General features: G+C 39.8%; 1 protein-coding gene across 2 annotated transcripts in view; it reads right to left on the reverse strand.

Moving 5' to 3' along the window:
• Nucleotides 1-7,133: 7,133 nt before the first annotated feature.
• jakmip2.S (janus kinase and microtubule interacting protein 2 S homeolog) overlaps nt 7,134-12,526 on the reverse strand; it is a 76,269-nt gene continuing 70,876 nt past the window's right edge. Inside the window, exons 21-23 of one of the 2 annotated variants that reach the window (XM_018256129.2) lie at nt 11,365-11,430; nt 9,824-9,891; nt 7,134-7,599 (exon numbers count right to left, since the gene is read on the reverse strand). In XM_018256129.2, the coding sequence (XP_018111618.1) occupies nt 9,841-9,891; nt 11,365-11,430 (117 nt within the window). In that variant the 3' untranslated portion in view covers nt 7,134-7,599; nt 9,824-9,840. The remainder of the gene's footprint in view (nt 7,600-9,823; nt 9,892-11,364; nt 11,431-12,526) is intronic. The other variant, XM_041588710.1, reaches the window with a different exon arrangement.

Genomic DNA, 12,526 nt, shown 5'->3' on the forward strand with positions numbered 1-12,526 from the left:
ATTTCCCAGCTGCCCCTAGTCATGTGACTTGTGCCTGCACTTTAGGAGAGAAATGCTTTCTGGCAGGCTGCTGTTTTTCCTTCTCAATGTAACTGAATGTGTCTCAGTGGGACATGTGTTTTTACTATTGAGTGTTGTTCTTAGATCTACCAGGCAGCTTTTATCTTGTGTTAGGGAGGTGTTATCTGGTTACCTTCCCATTGTTCTTTTGTTTGGCTGCTGGGGAGGAAAAGGGAGGGGTGATATCACTCCAACTTGCAGTACAGCAGTAAAGAGTGATTGAAGTTTATCAGAGCACAAGTCACATGACTTGGGGCAGCTGGGAAATTGACAATATGTCTAGCCCCATGTCAGATTTCAAAATTGAATATAAAAAATCTGTTTGCTCTTTTGAGAAATGGATTTCAGTGCAGAATTCTGCCGGAGCAGCACTATTAACTGATTCATTTTGAAAAAATGTTTTTTCCCATGACAGTATCCCTTTAAAGCAACCCCTGGACTGCTGTTATTTCCAAGCTGCTTGATCCGTGGACCAGGAGACACCCAGGATCCCTCTGGGGGTAAGGTGCTTAAAGGGGCCACTACACACTACTGGGAGTTGCAGGGAGTTGCCTACATTATTTCCACACATCTCAGGCCCACCAATGGGTGTGCTACAGAATAATGACAATTATTAAGCATTAACCAAACAGATATAAATGATTTCTAGGCAGAAACATGGTACAAAATCAAACTGTACAGTTTAATAAACATTATTATCCATAGGAAGTACACTTTTGTAAGCTAAAACATCCTACTATATACAGTACTAACGTCATTATTTACAGTCTTTGTTGTGTCACAAGAAGTGAACGTTCGCCGGCAGTAACAATAATGTGGCACTAATGGTTGTGCATATTGACGGGATGTAGAGAACAGATTGGAGGATTCATAATGCCACGAAGGACAGATATTTACCCTTTCCAAGGGGTCCCAAACAGCATATTGGGAGAAATGGTTATTCCAGCACGACAGGTTTAGATTATCAGAGGAACAGTATGTTGTGTGTATGTGTCGTAGCTTTCGATTGTGTAATACTGCTTTTGTATTCCAAGAAAAAAAATGCACTCTAATGGTTACAGCTCCGTACGGTTATAACGCTTTAGAGGGATAATAATGCCAAAAATTCTTCTTTCTATTGTATGGAAATGCCACTTGTAAAACATTCTGTTGTACAGCTCAATTGAGACGACTCATTCTATTTTGTTAACAATGGTTTGCAACATATGAGAAAAAAGATGTTTTTATTTGCCCATCTCATGTTCTGGTCACAACACTGTGCCAGAGCTATAGTGAATTACAGAACAAGTACTATATACAAGTGATACTGAGAAGTGGGAAAGGACAGTTGTAATGTTAAGACTGGACATTCCCAGTGTAAAAGCAAAGTCACCCATTAACAGTAAAAAAAGGTCATTATAGGCTACAGTATACGGAATAAACAGTAACATTTACCGTATATACTTGAGTAAAAGCCCCCAAAATATGCTGAAAAACTTTACCTCGGGTTATACTCGGGTCAAGCGCAAAAACGGTCGCCGGCACCCAAGAATAGTCGCTGACGCCCAAGAATAGTCGCTGGCGTCCAAGAATAGTCGCCGGCGTCCAAGAATAGTCTCCAAGAATATTCGCCGGCGTCCAAAAATGAGACGCCGGCACCTCCAATGGGAGCAGAAACCCTCAATTTTTTGATTGAAACTTACCAGAAGCTGCTGCATTTCTCACCCTAGGCTAATACTCGGCTTATACTCGAGTCAATAAGCTTTCCCAGTTTTTGGAGGTAAAATTAGGTACCTCGGCTTATACTCGGGACGGCTTATACTCGAGTATATATGGTATATACTGGACAATCCTACTCTTTATTGCTTCCTAATCATTTTAGGTATTGTCCCTCTGTGGAAGGCACCATCGTGTAAAATCTTGAAATCCGCTGCGCCCTCCACACTCATTGGGAACCAAATATGAAGGTTTAGAGATTTTAATATGTACAAGGGACAAATAGAGAGAGGGAGCATAATAATGTCACAAAGAACACTCTGTAGCGTCACATTAATGTTAAGTTAAAGGCAGCTTTGTAAGGGGGGGGGGGAAGTGCCAGATTATTCTGACAGATTTAGGAATCTGGTGGCAGCTAGAAATGTTGTTGTGTCAAGATAAGAAACTGATTTAAGAACATTGGAATGTCACAGTGTAAAAACGTGAACAAATCCAACGATATAAACAGATGCTGGGTTTTTTTTTTCTTCAAAAAATTCTAAACAACTTTCCACTTTAGATTCCTTAAACAATGTTAATTATATAAAGCATTTTTCTAAAATATTTTTGCTATTGGAATCAGTATGTGCCTGGTCCTTTCAGCCAAGACTCCAGTTTTCACCATGCCTTGAATATATTTCACAAATCAGAGAACTTGAAAGGGATTGTGAAAAGACAAGTCTTGTCTGGAGCTGCGGAACTAGATGTTACTGGGCCCCACAGCAAATTCATTTTATCCAGAGGCTGTCCTCTTCTACCATATGTTGAAATTGCTTATTAACTTGGCCCTCATGGGGTCCCCTATACCTCCTGGGACCCTCTGCAGCCGCAGGGTCTGTTTGTCTGTAATTACGCCCCTGATCTGGATTCTTGTGTTTCATTTCAAGAGCCAGAATCAGCAGTGCAGCAAATAGAGAGGGACAGATAAAACTTTGGCATAGCAATGACATTTAAAAATTGTTTTAATACTGAACATTTTGAATTAAAGCATATTGGAAAGTTGCTTAGAATTACATTTTCTTTCATCATGATCCAACATTCCATTTTTTTTTTCATTATTTGGGTGGAGCTTCCCTTCAATAAATGGGTCATTGTTTGATTAATTCTAACTTTCTAAACAAAACAAAACGAGGAAACCCTAAAAGCTTTTATTTTTGTTATCCATTTCTCCAAACGCAGCCCAGGATTTTCTCCTATTTCAGAGGCCAGTACTGAATTAGTGGCACATCCATTCTGCACTCTGCCCTGGGAAACATACAGGTGTAACAGGTAGAATCTAGGCCAATGTCTACTTTCTGTCACAGCCGTGTGCACCTCCTCACCCATTGTGCCTAATTCTGAATGGAGCTCTGACTAAGTGCTAGGAACTGGTACAGGAAAAGAGAACTTGGCTCCAGTCCAGAATGGGACAGAAAAGCACCGATAAAGGCTGAAAAGTGGCTGATATGAAATAATAGCAGCTTTCAGAAAGTCGTTTTGACTTGAATTCTATATAAAAGTGGAACTCAATGAAATGACTAGGATACCGGGAGATTAAATGGCATGTTCCAAGGAACAAATGACTTAATCCGAAGCCAAACCGACCTCATATTTAACTTAACAAAAGCAAAAGGGGACTTCAGATGTAGTTCCAATACAACACCCACCACCCCATCACCAGTTTCTGAGAACACAACATTGTTTGATACCCTAACCATACTTTATAATAATAATAAGGAGCAATGCATGCTCCCCTAATACTGTGCGCTCATGTGGGAGCTCATGTACACATATAAACTACATTAATCATAGGATAAAAGTCATATGTGCAGGGAATGTGATCTCATTAATGCACAAAAGAAAAATAGTTTGCTAAAAGAGTGCAGTAATTGGGTAGAGAGGGGCAAACATTTGCAACATTTATCTTACTCTAAACCACTTCTTTTCACCTGACTCCCTGACCCAATCTCAACCCACTCCTGACTTCCTGTCCCAATTTCAACCCACTCCTGACTTCCTGTCCTAATCTCAACCCACTCCTGACTTCCTGTCCCAATCTCAACCCACTCCTGACTTCCTGTCCCAATTTCAACCCACTCCTGACTTCCTGTCCTAATCTCAACCCACTCCTGACTTCCTGTCCCAATCTCAACCCACTCCTGACTTCCTGTCCTAATCTCAACCCAATCCTGACTTCCTGTACCTATCTCAACCGAATCCTGACTTCACCTGCGGGTAGGTGGTTGGTGCCAATCCCTCACCATCATGGAGGGGACCTGAATTAAAGGGGTTGTTCACCATAAAATGAACTTTTAGTATGATGTAGAGAGTAACAGCCTGAGACAAGTTGGGTTTCATTTTTTATTATTTAATAAATAATTAAAATAATTAAAAAACTATAAAAAGAACAAATGAAGCCCAATTGAAAGTTGCTTAGAACTAGCCATTCTGTAACATCCTTAAAGTTAACTTAAAGGTGAACCACCCCTAGAAGTTTGACCCACTTCCTGCCCAACTCACTTTAAAGTGTCTATGACTCTCAGCTTGAAAATTATGATCATTGCGCTAAACCCACCAAACCTTTAGAAGGAACATTACTAAGGATTGACAGGATAATCTCTGGAAACCAATGAACGTGACTTCTAGGCAAAGTATATACGGTGATCAGCATGACACAAATAAGTGCTGATTGGTGATAAACCTGCAGTGCTATATGTCTCCACCCTGACAACTGTACTCTGCTGCCTAAATCTAAAAAGTCTGCATCAAATAAGCACAAACCCTGCCCCATAGCACAATCACATTAGGCTCTGAGGTTTTCTGCATAAGGCACTACAGATGCTAAACTGCCGTAGAATACAAACCCATGCCCAGTGAGTATTTAGTCATGGGCCATGACTTAGCACCCTGAGGGGTGCGAAACACGTAGGGTGGATGGAGATACAGCTATATTTTTAATTTTTCTACCAATAAAATAACTTTTTAACTGAATACCTCTGGTCCGTGGATCCGTTTGAGTGCCGGTCAGCTCCACTTTCCAATGTTCTGCTGTACCACTCCCTAAAGCTGGGGGTCTGGGGCTGGTGCACCCGGACCACTTTTACTATTTGGTGAGTGATTATATATCTAATTCTGGAGCACCTTGTCCTCTTTCTAACCTGTAGGTAACTAAACCTATAGAAAAACCCTATCAGCAGAAAAATGCACCGACCCAGGGTTATACCAGTGAGCACCATGGAGCGATCCTCTTCCAGTTTCTTCTTTCTTCAAATTTCCCGGGGCAGACGCATGCACAGTAGAAGGAAATAGCCGACTTTTTAGTTAAAGTTCGGCTTTTCACTCTAATGTGCATGCACAGCCGCAAGAAGAAAAAAGAAGCTGGAAGAGAAGCGATTTGTGGTGCTCGCTGGTATAACTCCGGGCTGGCCGGGGTTTCAGGTAAGTAAATACATCCATATAAAGTAAAAACAAAGGGTCAAAAAAAGCTTAACCCCATTTGCAAAGTTTTACTCCATTTTGGGTTATATTGCCCCTACATTACTGCTGTTTTTACTACACACACACATCTGTCTACAACATACAATGTTCTGAATAAACTTTATTTTAAAGGAAGAGGAAAGTCAGATCCATTTTTTCTGCTTGTGTTTTTTTCTCAATTTTTTGCATTTCTACAAAAATATCTGATCAGAAAAACAATTTTTAAGAAAAACTTCACCCAGTGAATCTGGCTATGCATTGATTTGAATAAGTGCTTGGAATATGAATAGGAGAGGCCTGAATAGAAAGATGAGTAATAAACAGTAGCAAATTTGTAGCCTTACAGAGAATTTGTTTTTTTTGGATGGGTTCAGGAGTCCCCATTTCAAAGCTTTAAAGAGTCAGAAGAAGAAGGAAAATAATATAAAAAGTATAAAAAGGGGGGAAAAAATGCTCCGACCAAATTCGCACAGGTTTTTTGGGCTTATTTATTAATACACTTTCCTGAAAATGTTGTTTGCGGGAAAAAATTTGTAAAAAATCCGATTGTCAAGATTTTTTTTTATGATTTTTCACCTGAAAACTTCGGGGTATTGCAAAAAACTTAGCGCATGTGAAAAAATCATTGTGACTTCTCCCGTTACGTTATATGTAACCTCGACAGGTCTGAGATGCCGGATTTTCAGATTCGGACTTTTCCATCCTCGGGGTTTAATAAATTCCGAAAAATATGTGAAGTTTTTTTAAAAGTCCGATTATATAAAAAGAAATCACACATTTTTTGTGAATTTTTGCATTCGGAGTTTAGTAAATAACCCCCTAAATGTTAACGTAAAGGTGAACCACCCCTTTAATAAACGTTTGGTGGTTTTTTTTGCCTAATTTCAGAACGCCAACACGCAGATAGATCAAACTTGATCTGGGCATTTGCCTCAAATGGCTCCCCATATTACTTTAGTTAAACAGACCAAGGAGCAGATTTATCAAGGGTCGAAATTCGAATTCAAAGAGCAACCGAAATTAGATCAAAGGTTTTTTTGGCTGAATAGGTCAGTTTTCAATCAAATAGGTCCGTTTTCGGTCAAATTCGAATCGTACGAATCGAAGTCATAGTGCATTCCATAAAAAACTTTGATTTTACAAAGTCCACCAATTGACCCCCTAGGAGGTCCCCCATAGGCTAAAACAGGTTTTAGATGGCGAATGGTTGAAGTTGAATTTTCAGTACATGATAAATTTCGAAAGGCGAATTTTCGCATTTATTTCAAATTCAAATCAAATTTGGACTATTCCGTAGTCAAAGTAAACAAAAATTAGCTTGAAATTCGAATTTTTTAAATTTGAATTTGAATTTTGACCTTTGATAAAAGGTCCGCAAGAGTTTTCTCCTTCTACTAATTTATTTAGGAAACTGCAATTCATTTTACTCTACCCAAAATACAGTATTTAAAAAATATGTTTCTGAAGATTCTCATTCGTATAGGTCATGGTATATCTGTAGATACGAGTCAAATCAATTCTGAATTGAGAAAGCCAGTTGGATGACTGGTGTAACGTCTTCAAGGAAAAAACACAGCAAGTCCAGTTGATTGGACTTATTTCTACAGATATTCAAAAATAATATTCAGTGCAACAAAGATAAGTTATTGCAAAGCTACAGAGGATAACTGAGGCTTATTGTTTTGCGACCCCCGAATTCAATGGCTTAGAGTAGAAATACAGATGAAATATAGAGATCAGGTTATTCTTAACTCTCTTTGATTTTCACCTAAAAGAGCAAAGGGAAAGTTAATGATAATAATTTAACTGCCACAATCACATTGAGACTGTCTCTGTTCCTGAGTTAAAACAAACACCATCCCTGTATTAAGTAAACCAGACGGTAAGAATTCAAGATTTTATTGTAAATAACCTCTGCACGGCTGTGGATCTGTCTCCGGCTTTGTCCATTGAATTTTTTTTTTTGTTCTTTTTAATTTCAATGTTTTCATTGGATGTATAAAGTCTTTCACTATAAGTTTCCCCCCTGCACAGCAGGGAATAGATTGTTTCTCTGTAACTTTGGTTCTTTGCCCAAGAAGTATATTCCTCACCTGTTCAGAAGGTCATGAATTCTGTTGCCTCCTTTAGAATCAGTGCTTGTGACGTCACTGAATGCAGCATATACTGGAGATTTGCACAGGACCAACAAGGAGCTATCAAGTAGAAGATCAGGAGCAATGGCTTCAAATAAAAGGCCGAGCAGTCAGGGCTTTGTCAGTCAGCACATTCAGCACAAACAAGGTCCCTCTCTACAACTATGGAAGCATTGGTCTACTTGCAAGGGATTCATCCATGTTGTCTAGCACTCTGCAACAGACAAGGCAACTGTGTTATCATCTGCTCCCTGGTTGACTTCTTTTTTTATTAAAGCCCATTTTTAGGGTTGATACCTGTCCAGACAGCCTGTTTTTTTGAAAGGCTGCCCGGGTCAAAACTGCCTGCCCCTTTTTCCAAATTAGGAAAACCGGGCAGGATTCCCTATGATTGACGCAACAATCGGCCAATCACCAATAGCCACGTCATAGCCCGTCCATGACATCATGGCCTGCCCCCGCAGCATTACAACCCCGCCTCCATTGCGCCACAGCCCATCCCCCTGCCCGGATTCAACCGGACCAAAAGGTGGCAATCCTACCCATTAGACATCGTCTGAGCACATTTCATAGTATCAGCCTAATTTTCTTGTAGCAAGAGTTGCTTTCTCTTATTTGGATGATATATTGATCTTCAAGGGGATATAAAACCAACATCGCAGTATACAATACATATACATACATTCTCACTGGTTGTAAAGATATTTGTAAATGCAATTGTAAATGAAACCAGTCTATGTCCCTCTCTGCACTGCTGGTTGTGTCTCTTGAAGCAATGTAGTTGAAGTCAGCTTTGCCTGCTTTTTTACAGGTTTGTTAGTTGGCTGGATTCTGCTACATTGTTTCAAGAGTCAGAACCAGCAAGGTAGAGAATAGAGATGGAAGGGGTCATTCATCACACACCACAATCGGCCATTTTGATTGCTCTTTGCATACTGTGCGGAGCCTTACCAGTAATGCAGTGAACTCCAACCAGTAGCCCTTGAGCAGTTGCTGTCCAACCCCTTGGATGTTGCTCTCAGTGGCCTCAAAGCTGGAGCTTATTTTTGAATTTCTGGCTTGGAGGCAAGTTTTGGTTGTATAAAAACTAAGTATAGTGCCAAATAGAGTCTCCTATAGGCTGCCAGTCCACATAGGGCTACAAAATGGCCAATCACAGCCATTATTTGGCACCACAAGGGATTTTGCATACTTGTGTTGCTCCCCAAAAAAGGTTGGAGACCCCTGCAGTAATGCCTCAGTGCTCATTTTTACTTTCGCCCCTTAATGCTCTAACATTTGTGTCCTGGAATATATAATCCAAAAATTGAGTATACAAGATTGAAGCACTGAAAGCAGAGATTAACTGCTCAAATAAGTGTTTATTTAACATGTTTCGAGTCTTTGGGGGCTTGACAGTTGACAAAGGGCCTCCAAAGGCTCGAAATATGTTGTGCGTTAAATAAACACTTTTTTGGAGCAGTTAATCTCTGCTTTCAGTCCCTCAATCTGTATACTTAACTATTGGATTATATATGCACCCTTAGGCGGAGATGTAATACAACAAAGTATCAACAATTTGCAAAGATATTGAGGATTTCCAGCTACTTTTTTTTGTGTCTTGGAATATATTACTTGACCCCTAGATAGATGCTCTCAATAGCAATTCCTTTTACAAATAACTTTATTAACTATTGCAAATGTCTAATTGATATTGAATAGTTGTTTAGAAATGTTCAGCCAGAATTATATTTATGCGTTTACATCCCCTTTAAATCTTATAACTATCTATGTGTGCTTCACAAATATCAAACACAAAGGTTTTTTTTTTGAGGTGGCCAAAGCCATTCCAACTCCCAGCTGAAAAGAAAATGAAAACATTTTCTCTTGATAATTTCTTACAATGGAACCCTAGAGGGAAATTCGTGCTCAATGAGAAATATTTTTAGGAAAACATTGGCAGCAATAATATTTTATACCTTTTAACCTGGCCATAAAGCAATTTTTTCATTTGGCAACTGAAGCAAAGTTGAAAATGTTCCTAGGGCTCATCAGAGAACCTGACATTCAGGGCCTAATCCCAATTAGATAAATACAGTGTCAAATTGCATGAAGGCCTTATAGGCGTATGATGGAAATAAATGGGAATTATCCTAGGCTGGAACATTGGGCCCAAGAGGAGATCCTCTGAGACTATGTCAAGCCAGTCCAAGCTGCCCCATGATATATAGTTTAATGTTTGTTGTAGATCAGACTGTTTGGTAGCCAGATATTGAGATTTAACAAACCATAAGATAAGAAATAGTTAGTACAGTTGCTTTTTAGGCTCTATGGGTACAGTCTAATGGAAGGCTTTGTTTTTGTGATGGAGCTACTCGTATTGGTGTGTATGAGAACCCAGGCATTTCACCAATAGGCACAGGGTAAATGGGGAGACAGAAGCAAATAACAGCACTTACCTGATCAAATGGGAACATCAAGGCCAAAGAATAAAGGCGAGAGAGAAGAACAAGAATAGAAAAAGGAACTGCAGAGGGAAGAGAATAGGACAGATAAGCACTGTGTGCCAGCTAAGAGTAAGGCTTAATATTCAGTTACATTACATACATATATTGTCTCACTCTATGCCAATAACATAATCTCATAATCTCTTATAAAATACTGTAAAACGAATATCCATGAAAGTTAGAATTGTTTCCTGGAGTATTTATATGCAGAAAATAAATGTATTTTACCAGCAGTTCCCCCCTTTCCCCCCCTTACATATATGCTGTGAAAATATTTCAAAATAACTTGTCATACTGCTGAACCAGAAATAGTTTTTTATTTTTTTTCAAAAAAAAATATTGTAAAACTTTTCAAAGTATCGGATAATTATCATTTCCAGCTCCAGGTCTGGGAGTCCGTTAATGGAATTGTAGCCCATTTCAATATTAAACATATAGCTATATTCCAAGGACCCAATATCCAGAAGAGTGCACTTTTTTAAAGCACATTATTTTTGGTTTACGGCAGCTCATAAATACAGGCTGGGCTAACTAAAGGGTGGTGCAGGCAGTCAGGTTGCTGTGTACACACATAGAGAAGAGTAAGGAGCAACACTTCTAAATTATTAGGACCTGGGGATAGCATTGCTTGAAAATGTAAATGGGCTACTGTTCTTTTAATTCAACTCAAAACTAAATATGAAAGAGAAAGGTGCGGGTAGAAACAGAAGAACAGAGAAGAAATGGCAAAGCAGAATAAAACTAAAGGAGGGAGAGGCAATTAAGAAAATTAAGACAAGTATATGGGGGCAAATACATGGTAGGAATTCTTTTGCAAAAAAAAGAGGAAATATGAGAGAATAAATATTGAAGTAGGAAGAAGAGTGGGAAGAGAAAGGAATAAAAAGGCAAGAAAATAAAAAAGGAGAAAATGCAGAAGGAGCAGAAAAGAACAGACTGTGATGGGACTATTGGATGGTGGAAAAGGAGATGAAACCCAGAGGAAGTGAACATCATGCATTGCATATTATAACCCCAAACCCTATTCCTGTCCTCCCCCTTCTCCAGGTGTTGTTTTTTTTTTCCAATCTCCCAATATCCCCCAGCAATGGAAGGTGGAAAAGTATTATTACATGATCCCATGCAGAGGTCCTGGACCTGTACAGTACATGCATCTGGTGAAAGGTTTGTAAGAAAAATGATATTCTGCTGCTGGACCTCATGGTCCCTCATCTCCATGTGTCTGTCCTGCCTACTGCCACCAATAATATCTGCCTCCCCATCTATGTGTCAATGACAACTAAATTGTATTTCATATATTGTGTCCCTATATGAAAGAAACCCCCACACAAGGTATATGTAGTGAGAGCAGCCAGTGAGTTGCAGCTTATGTTTCATCTTCTGAAAAGAAATGTCAAGTTCGGCCATGAAATCTCTATAACAAGCTTTTAACTCCACTTTAAATATGATAGATATCTTGCAGGAATAAAATGCATTAACTTTTTACAACAAACCTTTTCCTCTAGATCTTTAATCTGTCTCTTCTGAATATCAGTTTTATCCTCCAGATCCCGTATCCTCTGGAAATGAAAGGAAAATATACTTGTTGGACATGCAGGCTGCACTTTACATCTTCCTCAACATAAATCTCTCAGTCAGGCCAAATGAGAAGGGGAAGAAAATGGAAAAATGACAGAAGAGCAAGAACTGTTTAGCTCCAGAACATGAGGCACTGAAACAGGTAAATCCGTTGTATAGTTGCCAGTTTGGAACAGCTCTTGACAATCATACATTAAAGAAGTGAGTCTAAGTACTGCATCATATATAGGTAATGAGTGGCTACAGGGCCACCTTTAGGGAGGGACAGGGACTACTGACCAGGGCCCGGATGATTTGGGGAGTTAAGGGGGGCCCAGCCGTGCTGCACTTACTTGCATAGCTGGGCCCCTGCCATCGACTTCGGAAGGGAGGGCTGGGTGGAGTGTAGATGGCTGCTTCTTGATTTGTGCGCTCTGATTCAATATGAAGTGTAAATCCCAGTAAAGCCGCAAGGGGATTGAATGGGTGAAGTTTGAACCTCCCCTCTACTTTATCCAATCGCCATGCAGCTTTACCGGGACTTACACTTCATGACGAATCAGAATACAGGAAACTGAAGATACCGGCACCTGAACTCCCTGGCTAAGGTAAGTGCAGTTTTCTTCTTTTTTTTTAAGTTGTAGGGGCCCTGGCCACTAATGCTTTTTTTAATAACTTGTAGGGACCCTGCCCTGGCCAAATATTTTTTTTAATAACTTGTAGGGGCCCTGGCCACTAATGCTTTTTTTTTTTAATAACTTGAAGGGACCCTGGACAAATGTGTTTTCAAATGTGTTTTTTTAATAACCTGTAGGGGCCCTGGCCACCAACATTTTTTCTTAAACTTGTAGGCTGGCCACCAATTATTTTTTTTAATTTGAAGGAGGCCCTGACCATCAAAACATGTAGGGTGGCCCGGGGGAACCAAAGTTCTTTGTTTCAACTTGTAGTGGGGCACTTAATGTTTTAATGCTTGTGTGGCCTTCAAACTGATGGGTAAGGGAGGGGTGGCGAGGGGGGCCCAGAAAATTTTGCTGTGCGGGGCCCCGTGATTTTTGATGGCAGCCCTGAGTGGCTATGGTGAGGCCACCAATCATC

Source organism: Xenopus laevis, chromosome 3S (assembly GCF_017654675.1).
Source record: "Xenopus laevis strain J_2021 chromosome 3S, Xenopus_laevis_v10.1, whole genome shotgun sequence".
Lineage (NCBI taxonomy): Eukaryota > Metazoa > Chordata > Amphibia > Anura > Pipidae > Xenopus > Xenopus laevis.